General features: G+C 34.2%; 1 protein-coding gene across 6 annotated transcripts in view; it reads right to left on the bottom strand.

Moving 5' to 3' along the window:
* LOC143248872 (uncharacterized) overlaps positions 1 to 17,682 on the bottom strand; it is a 91,415-nt gene that overhangs the window by 15,755 nt on the left and 57,978 nt on the right. For all 6 annotated transcript variants that reach the window (XR_013027240.1, XM_076497737.1, XM_076497738.1 and 3 more), the window contains 4 exons: positions 8,247 to 8,449; positions 5,530 to 5,572; positions 4,677 to 4,745; positions 287 to 400 (listed from right to left, as the gene is read on the bottom strand). Coding sequence is in view for 5 of the 6 variants with exons in the window: in XM_076497737.1 (XP_076353852.1) it covers positions 287 to 400; positions 4,677 to 4,745; positions 5,530 to 5,572; positions 8,247 to 8,449 (429 nt within the window). In the remaining variant the exon portion in view is untranslated. The remainder of the gene's footprint in view (positions 1 to 286; positions 401 to 4,676; positions 4,746 to 5,529; positions 5,573 to 8,246; positions 8,450 to 17,682) is intronic.

Here is a 17,682-nt window from a genome sequence, read left to right as displayed (position 1 = left end):
TACACTTCACAGAGGAACACCTACACGCTAGATTGAGACTTACAAGCAAATGTTGCAGATTGTAATATTTACCTTTATAACAGCATTAACACATTTACAAACTATATATATCCTATGTACAAATGTGTTTAAGCTTCATAAAGAAATTCATTGGAAATTTTAAAAAATATCTGATGAATACACTTGAATAAAATTATCTTCCATACTAGTTATGAAATGGTAAAACTTATAACTATTTAGTCATTAAAATAGTATCATAAAGCTCACTATTAAAAAGAAAACTCACAGAAGAAGATCTTCACGTGGACCTTTGTATAAGGAAGAATTTGGACCTTTCGGTTGAGACCTGTTGGTAGAAACTGACTTCTGATCTTCTTGAGTGCTTGTTGCCTTAGAAAACCTTTTAATAAGAGAAACTGATATTAAAAACCAATACAGATTCATTAACTTATGTTACAGTTTTTTTTACTTCTGATAAATCTGATCAAAGCATTCTACATGTATATAAACAATCAAATTAGGATAAAAATGTGATATAGTAAATAAGCTAAGTTATACAAAAAGGTATTGTCTGTAAAAATGTAACATAAAAGTTGACAACTTAAAGAACACAAAATTGTAGAAAACATGGTCCTTGTTTTCATTACAATTGGAACAAGTAATTTTTTGTTGTTGAACTTACCCATTTCTATAGAATTTCTATTTTAAGAATACCTAATTCTTGCTTCTCATCTTTATCTTAATTTGGCTATTTTTAGTGTAAAAAGTTCTGATCAAATATCACTATCTTCTATTTTCACAAGCAGTATTACTTACATCTATTAAGTTACAGACTTTAGGGAGATGTACATTGTATGTCTGCTCTTCACACAGTAACAGTTTAAATATTTTGAAGATAATAACTCATAGTTTTTGCTTATTAAAATTCCTATTAAGAAATACATTTTTTTTCCCATGTTTAAATATGTCAAATGCTACCCATAGAAAATAGTCAGTTTTTTATTACACGTTATTTATTTAAACCATTTTTCAAATGAATTATTCTTATTTTTAACCTCAATATTTAAAGTCCACATAACCATCCCAACAAAGACAAATAACAAAAACATTAATACTTTACTACACTCTAAATGCTTGCTTCTCTTAATTTATGGCAGATATAATAAATATAAATACAGCATATTATTCTAAAGTTAATAGAAAATAACATGACAACCAAAGTAAGATTTAAATTCAAGCTTTTTGGAGAATCAATAAAAGAAAGACTTTCTCACATAAATGTTTGAAATGAAAAAAATCTACAACTGAAAAAAAAAAGACTGGTATCAGGAGTCACTTTTAACTTGTTGGTTTTTTTCATGCAAAACGTTTATGTTATAAAGTGTCCTTTCACTGGTGAGTAAACAGACCCATAAAATAATAACTGATTGTATTCTTGAGTAACTTTATGGCAGAACAATGACTCTGGTAGACAGAGATCCCAAGTTTTGGTACTAGTCACAAAGTCTATTTTCATTAATTGTTTTTCACATAAAAAGTTTAACTTGTTAGGGGAAGCTAAAACAAAGTGTCCTTAGACACTTAAGACCAAGACATCAGTTTTAACCTACTGGTTGTGAAGAAAAATTCACTTTTGAAATTATTAAAATATATTTATTACAGCTGTGAACAATTTATATTTCAGATTAATTCTATCAGTGAAATTTTCTTTATTGCCTCTCCTTTATTAATTGTATGCTTTGCCTTATCAATAATGAGATGAATAAAAACAATAATTTTACCACTTCCTAATTGCTTACTTCTCTGATTATAAAACAGCTGTTATTTATAATGTGCAACAAGAAAGTTTAGATCTGTTCAAATACATAAGAATAATAGCATTCCATCATCTAAGACAGTAATGGCAATACCCTATATTTGGCCTATCACTCCTTTACTATATTGTACACTAACTGTATATTTCTATAAACTGGCCATTTTTCACCTACTTAATCACCAATTCTTCAACTGACTGCCAATATGTACACATTTGAGCAAGACCCACCATGTGACAAGTGCTAGAGAAACATAACACAATCTTTACATCAGACTGTTTTACAAATCTACAACTTCAACAAAAAAAGTACACATTTTAAGCAGCATCCCCCAGAAATTTCAAAAGTTATGATTTCATTAATAAATTCTTTTTTTTTGTTATTATTACCACTACTAAAGTATTAATTCATTCTATATAACTAAACATTTTAATGGAGAAATGATTACAATAATGCATAAATGCAAGTAGTTTAAATTAGTCTTTTCTTTTAAGATTCTATAAAATGAACCAAAAAGTGGGCCAAACCAATCACCATTTAAATATAGGATTTTAATACTGATTTAAGCTTGTGTATTTCTTAACAATTAACATGAGATTTACTGTCAGGGTTTCCTTATGGGGAAAAAAAAAAGCAGATTCTACTGCTTTCTTATTGTTACAAAGTAGCAGTAGCATTCCAATTCCAAGAACATAAGAGTGAAACAAAGATTAATAAGTCATATGTCAACCACACTACATCTGTACATCCAGTACCAACAAGGCCCTTCACCCGTATTATGTGACAAAAATAGCAGGAGTCAATAATGCTATTTATATCATCAGTTTTCAAAGTATGAATGTTATGGTGTGAAATACATTATGTAAGTCAACTGTAATTATTTTCAATTTTATTTAAGCCATTTACAAATCAATTTCTTATAGTAGGAATTAATAACACCATATTATATCCTTATTTTATAATTAAAAACAAATTTTTATTTTTTATTAAATTTATTAGTATTTATCTACCATGGGAATTATGATATAATTTTTTTCCTTCTTAATTAAAGTTGGTTTTTTTATCATTTTAAATGCAAGGTAAAAATAAACAAGTTTTAAGCAAAAAATCATCCTATACAAAATAACAAAAATTACTTCAATATAAGTCATATAAAAACTAAGCACAGTTTACACATTAGCTTTAAAACTCAAGGCAGTGCAGTCACACTGATGATTTTATTAGAAATAAAAATAAAACATTATTGCAAAAGCTTCAAACATGTTAATGTATTTTAGAGTTGTGTTTAGAAGCTTTAGGGAAAGAAAACCAAATGGAAACTTTTCTAAAACACTTATTTTACAAGTACATAATGAAGTATAATTTTGTTACTTACAAAACACTTTTCTGTTTATAACACAATGACACTTTGTAACACAACTTACTATTCTTAATATTAGAATACATGTTTTCAATTCTGTTGCTAGACTTCAGTTTTACTGCCAAACAATTATAAAATTCCTTAAGTAACAGATTTACCATGAAACATTCATTGTAATATCTAAGCTAGTTCTAGTATAGTTTTCTTTTTGCCTGTGATGTATATTTTTGACTATGTATTGCACAGGTCCTGTCTGTTCTCAAAACTTATTGAAAATTCTTGAATAAAGATCAACAGTGTACTATGTGTGTATATGTATATAATATTATTGACTGACAGTATCTCGTGTGAGAATATTGGTGAAGGTTATAGACTCACATGATTCTTATAAAAAGCAGCTAGCCAAGATACACAAGAGAATATTATTGAACAACTATGGTCAGTGTGCTATAGGTCTAGGAAGTTATAATTATCATCTATTAATCAGTAAACAACAAAATTTGCCTAGGAAAGTTATAGATTTCAAACTTAATAAACTGTTCATCTTCAGGGAATTACTTTGGATGTTATTATTTCTACAGGAACAGTAAATATTTTTTCTGAAAGAAGTCAGCTTGTACCCAGTGTATGGTCAGTCAAGAAAAATGGCAGCATTAGGTCAGGTGAGGCATGACAATATCAACTCAGAATTAATTTGCTTGTTGTGAACTTGAATAATCAACAAAATATTCAGTTCTAGATTGGATATAAAACTCAGTAGAGTTTGTAAGCTTTTGTATATTAACCATCACCTGTAATAACTATTATTATAAACTGTAGTGTTTATATGTTTGTATATTAAAATATCTTTGTATTAAAAAAGAAAATTGTGTGTATCAATCTTGTTGGCAAACAATAAATTTGGTACATATTAACAGTTAATTAACATCTAAATTCAAGTTCAAACTTCTGGTTATTTGAAAAGTAATACTTTAACATATGTAATAAAATAAATCAGAGACTCATCCAAAATAATAATAATACATCCAGCAATCGAACTAGAAAGGTTATGATAAAAATAATAATCCATATGAATAAAAGTCCGGTGCATAATGTTGTCACCATCCAAAAGGATATTAAAAATGATTGATACAGAACATTAAATCAAGTTATTCATAATAAGGCACATAATATTATTAAAGTTATTCACTGTATCAAAATCATTTGATTATAAAACAAAATATAACAATTAGAAACACACTCATAACAAAACCAACCCAAATTAAGGAAACTCCTTAAAGAAATGTACCACTTTTTTAATTATCAACACATATTCTTGTCCTGTAATAATAATTCATATTATCTCAGGCTTTAAAAGTCAGATGTTTAGGTTCTTACTTTTGAATAAAATATACCCAATTAAAATACCTGAGAGTGTAGGTCCATGATCTTTAATTATGCAAATATCCCAGCATATTACAATACAGTTATTCACAAAGTAAACCACAAGCTATTTAACTTACTTCATCACCTCCTTCTTAAATTTCTGGCGAATCATTCCAACTAAACCTGCTTTCCAAGCAGATGAAGAGCTATATTAATTGAAAGGTAAGAAAAGAATGTTAAATATGTTACAATAAAACCTTTTATAAAGTTATAGAAAAATTATAAAAACAATAACTAGAGTTTATAAGTAATTCTGTATCAATTAGGATTAGAAATGCATGTGTTTGCTAAATAAATATAACTAGGAAATTCAAAAACGTACAAGCAACATACAATTAAACAACTGGTAATTATGACACAAAATGAATTGAAATTTTCAAAATATCTTGATTTTCCAATTTCATTAAAATATTTTACTAAAACACCCAACCCTCTAAATTATCTTGCTCATTTTTTCAATAAATACTGAGTATCAGTCATAAAATCCAAGCCTTTTACACATGCCTGAAAAATTGTGTATATGTACACTGAGTTTTGAGAAATACGGAGAATGAGAGCAAATGTACAATATTTACAAATAAACTACACAAGATTTAAGTTAGTTTTAATATCAGACTCACCCATAGTAACTATCTCTACTCACATGCATAGTCATTCTCAACAAAACATAAAAAGGGTCATAACCTCAAGGAATAACCTGACTGCTAGTGGAAAATAAGATAACTTCATGCACTACAGGTAACCCTGTGGCTTTCTTTACCAATAGAAGACAAAATGTGTTATTCTAGGTGTTTGACACAAAACAAAAGATAGCTGTTATATAAAAGCTGTACATACCTGCACAAATAACAAACTTCAAAATTCCTACATTACTACAGTGAGATAAAAAACACACAGTATTTTCATATACCACACCTGAATGAAACTCACCGTACAGTACTGTGTGAAGGAGTTCCTTCTCGTGTAGTGTCTCCTGGAAAATGCAGAAAACATATATCAACCACTTACACAAATCCATATAAACATGTGAAAAAAAAGTTCCCTCTTTAATTCTTCAAAATAATAAAATTAGTCTTCACCCTTTCACATTTTTTAAGTCCAAGTACTCATGTCACAACATTTTATAGAGTTCCATTCAAAATGTAATTAAATTAGTTTATTATCAATACATACAAAATACACTTGGCATCAAAAGGCAGTTAATAAGTGAAATTTTAATATTATTCAAGTTTTAAGTTCTTAATTGTATAAAAAAATATTTACAAAATGCAATCCACCACTGATATTTGTTACCAATGTTTTCTCTTTTTTATTTACCACTCCTTGAAGAACTCTGGAATTCCATAAACATTACTCAGTATAGTATATTTATTGCTCAGGTGAAAAAAATTTAAAGCCTTCAATCTCATTTCATTTCAGAGCCATAAACCACAAAACTAGATCCCTACTGCTATATCTTTTCTTTTACAAGTTACCAAAGTTCTCTCTGATGTTCAATACTATATTATTTATAACCAACAGAAAGTCAAAGTCTCAATCTATTAAATGATGTATTATACTACATTATTTTCTTCTTAGATAGTTTGTAGTTGCTGCTGTTTCTCCAACAAAAGCATTATTTCAATAGGAAAGCCATCAACAAGCTCAGCAAATTTCTAACGGCTTAGTTAGAAAACTAGAATAATTATGACAATTGTGAGACATATTCAGCATTTTCTTGTTATAATTATACATTTCTGAAGCACTGCTTTGTTAAATAAGATATTATTTACTACCTCAGTCACCGACAGTCAACAACAAAAGACAACAACGTTGATAAGTACTTTATTTCTTGTTTTTCATATACATTCTTTATTTATTATTATGAAAGTTACTAAAATGAAAAACAGAAATATTTTAGATCAGATAAGGTTAGCTCATGTATAAAAAAAAAAGTATACAAATTTTTGTGACATAAGCTCATAATCATGTCACGAGCAACACATGTATTACATAATTCTATACTTCCATCAAGTGAACTTAAAACTTTATGGGAAGACTATTGGTTTAGACATTATTCAAAGGGAAATAAAACAATAGATTTTGATTGATTATAAAGTCAGTAAAAACTAACCTCATACAGAGTTAGAGTGGAGAAAATAACAGATAAAATATAAAGTTTCTTCTGACAAAAAAAAACATTAGATATTTATTTATACAATTTTATGGATTATGCAAACAAAACCTGAAAATTTTTAATGATGTATTTTTAATCTTTATATGAAAATCGCTTTGCACTTGGAGCAGTCAACACTTTAACACCATATTAAATGGAAAGTTTTAGTTAAGATAATTAATTAAAAATTCTGAGTTTTTGTTTGTAAAAAGAGTTTTAAAGTTTACTGAAAGCTTGCCAAATTTGAGGACGATATGATGAGTACGTTTAGGGTTATATTGTGTAAACCAGCATAATTAAGTAATGAGTAAACCCAGCACATGGTTTAAATCCAGTCAATTTGGCTACTATTGAAGCTATTCACATTAATTTACAAATACTGATCCAATTTTGACACAATTTCACATGGCCTAAATCTTATGTTGAACATATGCATGATTTATGATAATTCATCACTTGTTTGTATAATGTTAATGTATCAGCAATACAGTATTGAATCGTAAAAATATTTACCTTTAGAACCAACTCAGTTCCACATTCTTTTATCTCACAGCCAATGGTATCTAACAATTTCCACTTCAAAAACACAGACAAATGTATGCTTGTACCAGTTGCCAATATTGCTTTACAAGACTTGTAATTCATATAAGTAGACTGTAAACTCTGATTTTGATTAGAACTTACTCAACAACAATGCCTGTGTCACAAATCTTCAGTGCCACATTAATAAACAGCTGTATTAATTTGAATATTAAAATAGCACTCATTACATTCATTAAATACATAAAGTTGCATACATGATTTTAAAAAGGTTTTTTTAGTGAGAGATAATGACAAATTTATGTAACTAATAATGCCCATAAAGCAAAATTTACACATTATCATGTGCAAGCACAATCATGCACCTCAAATCTGAAGAACTGGAGTGCCTGTTCCACCATACAAGTCAAAGTATAATAGGATTAAAAGTTTTAACTATGATGACAATAGCAAATTCTTCAAACACAAATCCCAGAAGATGATTCATTACTTGATTGATTTTATTATTGAAGTGTAAAATTAAATGGAATAATGAAACACTCACAAATATATGCATTATATTGGGATGTAAACTTTTTAGAAACTTGACAAATCCAATGTTTATGAAAATTATCACAAATTTACAACTGAAACAACTAATACTAGAAATCCTGCAGTTCTAACTATCATAAATTTATTTTTAAATCGACCCATTAAGCTTGAGAAAAGCATTTAACAATAGTTTTGTTTTAATTGCAGTTTATATTTTTTAATATTATTGAAAATCTAAACAAACTGCCTCTAGAATATTTTAAATGTCTGCCATAAATTTCATGCTACATAAGTAACTACTTTCACACAAATTCCAACCAGTTTTTTTTTTAACAGTAATCATACAAATTATATTAAAAGCAAAAACAACATAAACAACTTTACTCATCATTATATTATAAAAAGAGATGTAAAAATTCACCTCTTATAGACTGTTTTTCCATGCTGGAATGCCGAGACCGAGACACTCCATCACCTGCAGAATCCTGAGAGGATGAGGGGTGTCTACTGCGGGGTGGAACAGGTGGTGCTTCTGCTGGTAGTGAAGGGAGAATGTGTTCAGTAGCTGAAGATGGAAGATTTTCTGCACCCTGAGATGCTTCACTATGCGAGACTTGTCGTGTGCTAAAATGGAAATTAGTCTTTCAGGAACAGGATACAAAACCAATGATTATTTTTTCAATTATAGGATGTCTGACCTCTCCCCAGTTGCACTACTCTATTTTAATACCTGTTGTTAATAGTTTCTTGTTATGAACATCACCATTAAGTGGTTACAGGCTAAATTTATGGTCTACCCAATATATATCTTTGGTATTTTAAATTTTTGCTTCCTTAAGTGAGACATCCCAGGAGTCAGGTATCTTACTTAAGCTATTAAGTCTTCAATGCTACTGCTGTTGACAGTTCCCTTGTGTGAAAATATATTTCCCACAAACAATGACCTCTACACACAGAATAGGTTCTTTCCTCTTGAGTTTGAATCACCTGCTACAGCTGTAAGTCACCAGAATTGTGAAAACTCTTATCTAATGTGACACGAACTTGAGCTAATGCATGATAATGTAAATTATCCAGCAGAACTCTCCATCAATATGAGTGCAACACAGGACCATGCACAATAACTCCTACATTTGCACTCATGAGTCCTCATTTGTTGAGAAGGCAATATAGAAATGTGTACAGGAAAGTGGAAAAGACAGGTAGGAGCATGTGAAGAAGTATCTATCAGAAAATGTTAACTTCTGAAACAAGTGCTCACCTCTTCACACAGAATAGCTAGCATCCTATGCTGAGATGAAGAGACCAGTGCAAAGAATATCTAGGTGAGCTCCCCTCAGTAAGCATCTAAACAAAGCCCATGGGGTGTAATACCAATGGCAGAGGCTCAGCAGATACACACTCATGAATGACCTTACCTTTTCTCATCCAGGATATACTCTTCACTTGTGTATGAAAACAGAAAAGTCAACAATGTGTTATAAGGACAGACAAAATAGGAACAAGGCCACTTGAGTACTCACACACAAGTTATCAGAGAGCCAATATGCATAGGAAAGTTGAAGCTCATTTTCAGTATATCTTGTGTGCTCATCACCAGACTCAATGCATCAATGCATTTGTAATAAGCAACTGTGTTCACCTTCCATAACATGAGATACTACAGGCCCTATGACAAATGTAGAAGGAAGAAAATGTACTGAACCATGTCAGTATGGATACGTATATAAAGCTATGCTCAACCATCAGTCACTAATAAGCTCCATACTTGCTGTGGAAGTATAGTGAGTGATATATCACAGGTGTATATGGTGTGGTCACCACAAATCTATCATCAAAATATAGCTCTTCTCAACCATTACTCTGTATGAACTGCATGCCAGCTGTATGAATGAGGTGTTTTTCAGCAAGATGTGGAACAGACCATAAAGAAAAAATCACCTTAAATATACTGAGCAGACCTTGGATGTAGGAATAGGATTTGTAATATATATAAAAGACTAAAATAGTGAGTTGTAACAATGGTACACCTGAAGGTTGTGATATATCATTGTTTTATGCATTGGGTGACCTGTAATATACTTCTGTACCACCACAGCCCCTCTTGTAGTTAGGTTTAAATTGGAGAGGATTTTCCATGGTCTGCCACCCCAGCAGCTGGGAACCAGTAAGTAGCAAGGAGCTTCAATGTTCCACTTGATGAGGGAGGGAAAAGAAGTTGCACATGGAAGACCAAGAAAATTTGCCAAGATCCCCATTGGTCCTCCAGTTCAAAAAGGTCTTTTACTAGAATGTATGCAACACACAACTGCAGAACCCTATTTTTAAAGCCAACATATGCAGGCCAGAAAAGCAGGCAGGAACACAACTCTGATGCTGACTTTCTCCACAATAATCCATGGAATGGGTACAGTCTGGATCAGTGAAATATAATACAGATATATATATATATATATATATATATATATATAAGAGCACAAGAAAACCTCCAGTGGTCTAGCAAAAACACAATTCACATTAATACAGCCAAGGCAGACAGTAAGAATACCTTCCATTATCCTGAATCAATTTTGATTTTGGATATCTTTACCCTAAGATGTAACAGCAATTGCCATGGAATCTTATAGTAAGTTAGTAGAGAGTAAGAAACATACAAGTACACACATACTCACTTGTTTAAAGTCATAATGTGTACTAAGGAATCATTATAGGCAGAAGTCTAAATCCTTCATGAGACAGCTAGGTGGTGTAAATAAAGAACAAGAAAAGTGTGTTAGGTAGTCCACATGCAAGCCTGTATTATATCCTCTAGAGTACAGTGAAAATGGACTCAAAAAGAAAAGGTAAAGTGTCAAATCTGGTTAGAGGAAACACTAAGAGATGATGATCATCCACCCCTAAAACAAAGTAAACCAAATGGATAAACTGGTGGATCCATTTGTTAAGGGTTATGGAAGAGGGGTTCCAAAAAATGGTGAAAAGAACTCCAAAAAGAGGAAGTGTAAGATATATAGCAATGAATGGCTAAAAAGAGAACACAGAAATATGTCCAAGTCAGAAAGATCATAGAATTGGAATACAGAAAAAATATTGGAGAAAAAGTGTGACCATCTTCCTTAGCAGTAAAACACTCAGGAAGGATAGACCAGTCATAGTAAAAAAGAAGGTAAGGGCAACAGTAGAAAGTAACGGAGGAATCTATCAGATAGATTTCTGTGAAATGGTGACTACAGTAAAAAAGAGAAGGAAATAAGTTTTGAGAGAGAGATAATATAAAAAGTAAGTGGCAAGGGCTTCAAATGGATCACAGGTGAGAATGTGAAGAACCACATTCAGGTCCCAGTTGGACAAAGGAGTTGGATAAGGAAGAAGTGAAAGAGGGTGGTTGGTTGGTTTGACATTTTATAGTGTTAAGCAACTAGACTATCTGCACCAAACATCCAGTAAAAAGTTAAAATTAAAGTAAAATTATTAAAATTCATAAAAAGGAATCAAGGTTAAAAAACAAAGTTTAATTTTTATATTAAAAACAAATAGCATTAAATCTAATTTGTATATCTGGTTTACAGCAGTAAGAGAGAAACTACAGTAATACAAATTGTAAAGGACTTTCTGTAGCATAATTTTAATTATCATAATTCGCCAGAATGACTAACAGATTAAGTTCAAACATTAGGGTAAGACACCTGAAGTTGGCCTATCCAGTTCTGGTTTCGAGTTATTTGACATTACGGCAATTTTCTAATTTCATATTGAACTAGTCATACTTTAATTCTTAAAAAGGAATCACATTAAAAAGAGGTCCAATTTATAATTTAAAAATCTAAATAGCATTAAAAAGATCAATGGTCTTTAAAAAACTAATAACATCTGTAAGGTGTACAGCGTGATCATCACCAATGACACTGTCTAATGTTATGGATAAACCTTGGGACAAAACATGACAGCAAGACAGTAAAATATGGCTTATTGTGACATGAGTGTCACACAGACAACATATTGGTGCATCAGTCTCAGATAAAAGAAAACAATGAGTTAAAAAACTGTAACCAATGCATAGTCTAGTTAGAATAACTTCCTCTTTCAAAGCAAAATGGCCAAAGTCCAATAGTGTGTTTTATTTAGAAAAGCTTGTTTTCATGTTGCTCACTCCATGCCAACTGCCAACTGGCACAGAGCCAAGCCTTGAATACAGGACCATAGTCCATGTATGGAACAGGAACAGCAGTGATGGTGCCACAGTAGACAGATTTTGCTGTGGTGTCAACGAGCCCGTTCCTGCGAATACCAATATGGCCTGGTATCCAGAAAAACTGGATAGAAGTAGATGTTAAAGAAAAATGGGCCAGTCGATTTTGAATATTGGCAAGAAAAGGGTAAGATCTAACATGAAGCAATTCGAGGGCTAGTAAAGAATTAAGAAAGTCAGTGTAAATAGTACAATTTGAGTACTGCTTAGCTTCTATGTGATACAGGGCAAGAGAAATGGCATACAGTGCAACCACCAAACCACAAAAAACCATGGCAGAGCCCACAGAGTTACATGATTTCAAGCCATCTGTATAAGTATGAATGGAAGGATGGTTCAAAAGATGTTCAGCAAATAACCGATGGGACTTCCATTCAGGAGTATCTGCTTTCCTCAAATGACTTAAAGAAAGGTCACATCTGGGGATTGTATCAAGCCATGGGGGGATGAACTGCCCAGTGGATACAGCTATGTTATCCAAAGACAAACCCAAGTCATCCAATTGCACCTTGATACAAAGACCAAAAGAAACAATGGGAGATTGTCTGTTCTGAAAAAGCATGGCCCATCAAGGAAGGAAAAAATAACCCCAGATGGGATGCTTTGGTAGGGAACAAAGTTTCGAAGCATACAGTAAAGACAGTTGCAAACAGTGGAGGATTCATGAGACTCTGTATAAGCTCTGGACTGGAGAAGAGCGGAAAGCCTCGATGCAGAGCCGATGTCCCTCATGATCAATGGGGTCCAGCATCTTCAAGACCAGGGTCCTGGCAGAGCCACAGACTAGTGACCCATAGTCTAGTTTTCATTGAATAAGAGCATGATATCTTTAGCATAGAACATTGATCTGCTCCCCAAGTGGTGGAAGAGAGGACACAAGATGTTCATTGCTCTTGTACATTTGACTCTTAGCTGCTTAATGTGTAGTACAAAGGTCAGCTTAGGGTCAAAGATAAGCCCCAAGAACATTGTCTCAGGGACCATAGGTAGCACAACTTCACCAATACAGAGTTCAGAATCAGGGTGAATACCCTGTTGGCAGCAAAAGTGCATACAAAGAGAGAGACATTAAAACCCTTTGCTATGGTCCACTTCAGTAAACAATTGAGGGCAGTCTGTAAATGCTGCTCAATATACCTCATGTTTGATGACTGGCATGAGATGTGAAAGTTGTTGACATAGAGCCTGTTTGCAACAGTAAGAGGGAGTTGTTTAGTGGCAGCATTAATCCTTATACTGAAAAGTGTGACACTCAAAACACAGTCTTGAGGGGCTCCAAGTTCCTGTAGAAAAGAACAGGAAAGTGTCAAACCCACACAAACTTGGAATTGCCAGTCCATTAAAAAAATTTTAATATAAATGTGCAAATGGCCATGTAACCCATATAAATGGAGTTGTTGCAAAATGCCATATTTCCATGTAGTATCATAAGCATTCTCAAAGTCAAAGAATATTGATACAAGATGTTTTCACTTAAGAAAGGCTTCTCAGATTGACATTTCAAGTCAAATCAGGCAATCCATGGTGAAGCTCTGCCGTCAGAGCCCACACTAAGTGGGTGAGAAGAGGTTGTTTGATTCGAGGAACCAAACAAGATGAGCATTAACCATCCTCTTTAAAGTCTTACAGAGACAGCTCGTCAAAGCAATTGGATTGTAGTTTGAAGGAATATTGGAATTCTTCCCAGGCTTAGAGAAAGGCAGGACAATAACCTGGTGTCAAGCATCAAGAAAAACATTCTTCTGCCAGATCCGGTTAAAAACAACCAGAAGAATAGCAAGAGGAACAGGAGATAGATGGAGCAGCATCTCGCAGTGTACATCATCAGGTCCAACTGATGTACTGCCAGACAGACGAAGGACCAATTTGTGTTCTACCAGTGTAAAGGGACGATTATAGTCATAGAGGCAATCAGCTCAACAGGATAGAGGTGACTGCTCTGTCCAAGTCATGATGGCTAAGAAGGTGACAAAGCAGAAGTGCTAGATACGCAGCACAAACTTTCACCTTCCTGGCCATCAAAGAGCAAGATAGAGAGGGGGACAGAAGTATATTGCCCATTGACTTTTCAAATCTTGTCCCACATATTTTGGAACTGGTGGCAGATGATATGCTGATTATGAACTTAATCGAAGATTTCCTCTGGCTCTGACATCTTACCCGCCATGCATGTGCATGGCCTGCTAGAAAGCGATGAGGTTCAAGAGTGTGGGATACCTAAAAAGGTATCCAAGGCCCTTTCTTGAGCCTTTCGTGCCATGTGGCAAGCAGGATTCCACCACGAATGAGGATATCGTAGAAAACGTCCCAAGGTTTTAAAAATACACTGAGCAGCTGCCTGTATAATACAGTCAATCACTGCTGCCATGCAGTCATCTATTGATGGGTTACAGATGATGGCAGAATTAAGTTCTGTGAGAGCAGTGAAAGAAGACCAGTTGGCTTGATCCAGCTTTTATCTAGGCACCTGGGTCAGGTAGCATTGGCCACAATCAGTCCCTCAGAATGACAGGAAAATGATCACTGCCTTGTGGGTTATTGTCAATCCCCCATGAAAAGTAGGGGAAAAGTGAAGGGAAGCAAACTGAGAGATCAATAGCAGTAAAGGACTGACTGGGTGCATGAAAATAAGTAAAAGAACTAGTACTGAAAAGAGAAAGGTTGTGATCTGAGAGCATACACCCTACAGAGTGACCCCCATCAATATCAGCACCTTTCCAGAGGGTATTATATCCATTAAAGTCCCCAAGGATTAAAAAGGGAAATGGCAACTGTTCAATGACAGCATCAAGGTCTGATTTATCATAGGTCTCTTCAGAAAACAGGTAGAGAGAATAAACAGTGATGGTACAAGCAAAGGAAACACAAATGGCTAAGACCTCCATGGGTGTGTCAAATGGCAAAGACAGGGTGGGCACATGTTGATCAACCAACAGTGCCACCCCACCATGCACTTGTCCATTACACAACCTATCATTTCTGTACAAAGAAAAACTGTCAAAAGACAACTGTATCAGCAGGTTTCAGAAATGTTTCTTGTAACAAAAGACAAACAAGATGATAGGAAGCAATCAGTGCTTTGATGTCATCCAGATTAGAACATGAACCTCGAGAGTTCCATTGTATCAAGGTGGCCATTTTTATTTATGTGTAGGCAAATTGGGTAAAGAGCCCTTCTGTTTTAGATCACATCTCTTTCTTTATTTTCTTTATTCGAGAGAGGTCTGTCAACCTCCATGAATCCTGCCCTAAGTTGATTGGGCAGGTCTTTGTTGTTGGAAGACGATTCCAGTGACTGAGGACATGAACAAATGGTCATTTTGCATCTTAGGGCAGGAGGAGATGTACCTAAGAAAATTCCAGTACCCAGAACCAAAGGAAGTGGATCTTGGGGTTTACTGGAATGAATGTTAGGGACAGAAATGGGTGTTGACATTATTTCATCAACTTTTTAACCATGGAAGTTAAAAGACTTTTCATATGGTTTGAGAATGATTATTTTGGAGGGACAGAGAGATCCCTCTGCACTCCCACTGTAGTAGTGGAATGAGGTGCAGCAGCATACATCTGACATGAACTGATGGACAGTAACTTCTAAGCTTCAGGGTAAGTAATGTTTTGAATCATCTTCAAATGCTGTACCTCTTTTTCTTCCAACCACTTAGAGCAAGAACAAAAGTAGGATGGGTGAGAGCCATTGCAATTAACACAATGAGAGTCTGTTTCACACTCGTAGCATTGTGGTCCTTGCCACTGCAATGAGTACACATCAAGGAACCACAACATGATGTCTTTGAGTGACCAAACCGTTGACACTGGAAACATCCAAGAAAGTTTGTAATTAAAATAACCTGCCTTGATGGTGGCAAGTGGACACAATGATGTAAGTTAAAATAAGGACACTGGTCAGTATCATAATTCTATCTTTGCGAATGGAGATACGCCTCACTGCAGAAACTTCTTGGGAGAAAAAACCAGCAAGAATCTCTGACTCAGGGATGTTCTGTAAATACATCTCAACAATAACTCCTTGGGAAGAATTCAAAGTAGTATGGGACATAACCTCAATTGGTACATCCCCAATCACCTTTGAATGTAAGAGGAGTTGACTGTGTTTAGGTGTGGATGTTACCACCAATATGTCACAAGAGCAAAGCTTTTTGACTGACTTTCGAGAGCCATCAACTCCCTCTTGTCCCTTCTGAATGAAAAAGGGAGACATTTACCCTATAGGTTTGTCTGAGAGAGAATGTAATATAAGAAAATGAGATACAGATGTTACAGATATTGAAGATTTCTGCTCAGAATCTTCAAGATGTGGTCATTTTCCTGTGGACTGTTTTTTCACTATTTTATTTAAGTTTTTATTTGGGGTATCCATAATGAAAAAAGAATGTTTCAGTGCCCACTGACCCCACCCACCATGGAGCCCTAGGAAGGGATGCACTACAATGCCAAATAAGGACACTGTACCAATGCCAGGGTTTCAGTGAGCACTGTACACAAACACCAGCATCAGATACAATGTCCACAATACCTGTTGAGAACATCTGACACTGGTACTTGGTTGATCCTAGCCCAAGTGGACCAGCCAATTGACTCTAGGGTATCCACCCCAAACCACCCATCTACAGGAATTCAAGGCCAAAGTGGTGTGTTAGAGTTGGACCCCTCAACCACCAGGATCCTCTCCTCCCCTTCAAGGTTCACCATGCATGACAAACACATGGGTGGAAGTTTAGATCCCAGAGAAAGTGAACTGAAAGAACAGAACCTTTTCAGGGAGGCCCCCTCACCATGTACAGGAATCCACACCAAGGGGAAAGAGGGTGGTAAAAACACAGGAAGAAAACTTTTACAGTACCACAAAAGGCAAAATGTGTTAGACATATAACCTCTAACACAGGATATGAAGGCCAGGCACAAACTTTTGTGACAAGATACTTGAAGACTCATAAATGAAATGCAGAAGGTGGGAAAAATTATTAGTTTAGGAAAGGTTGATAAACATGTGCCAAACGAAAGTCTTTCTCTGACAACAAATAGATGGGAGTAATAAGCAATAAGAAAAAGCTCATGAATCCTCTCAGTGGTGTTTTTCCAACAAATTCAACACTTTCCCCCTTCTCCAACAGATGTTTTTGATAAGCAAGATTGAATTGGTGATGAAAAGCGATAAACGAGAAAAACTGTGGAAAGAACTGATATGATCCATCTTTCTTCACAGAAATGTGCCCATCAGTTTGCAACGCAAGATGGATGGGGGATTTCATAAGTTCCAAACCAATCAGATGGCAACTGGTGATTAGGATGGCAAGTGAGATATCAGATGGAAATAGAATAGGACACAGGAATAGAAATGGAATTATGAGAAGGACCACGACAACACAGAGGAATGGAGGGGCAAGATTAGGGTAAATGGAAATCTAAGCTTGTGAAGAAAGAATGGTAGCAAGTAACTTCAGTTCAAGGTTCAAGGACACCACCAAACACTCCTGAACAAATAAAAGGAGCAAAAGAAAGGTCCCAAAGAAAAGGATAAAGATTTGATAAAATAGAGTATCCTTTTCCAAAAGGTCCCAGCAATTAAGGAACTAAATGAAAATAT

Source organism: Tachypleus tridentatus, chromosome 4, assembly GCF_004210375.1.
Source record: "Tachypleus tridentatus isolate NWPU-2018 chromosome 4, ASM421037v1, whole genome shotgun sequence".
Lineage (NCBI taxonomy): Eukaryota > Metazoa > Arthropoda > Merostomata > Xiphosura > Limulidae > Tachypleus > Tachypleus tridentatus.
Note: the sequence above shows the minus strand (reverse complement) of the source record. Positions and strands in the feature narration are given on the sequence as shown.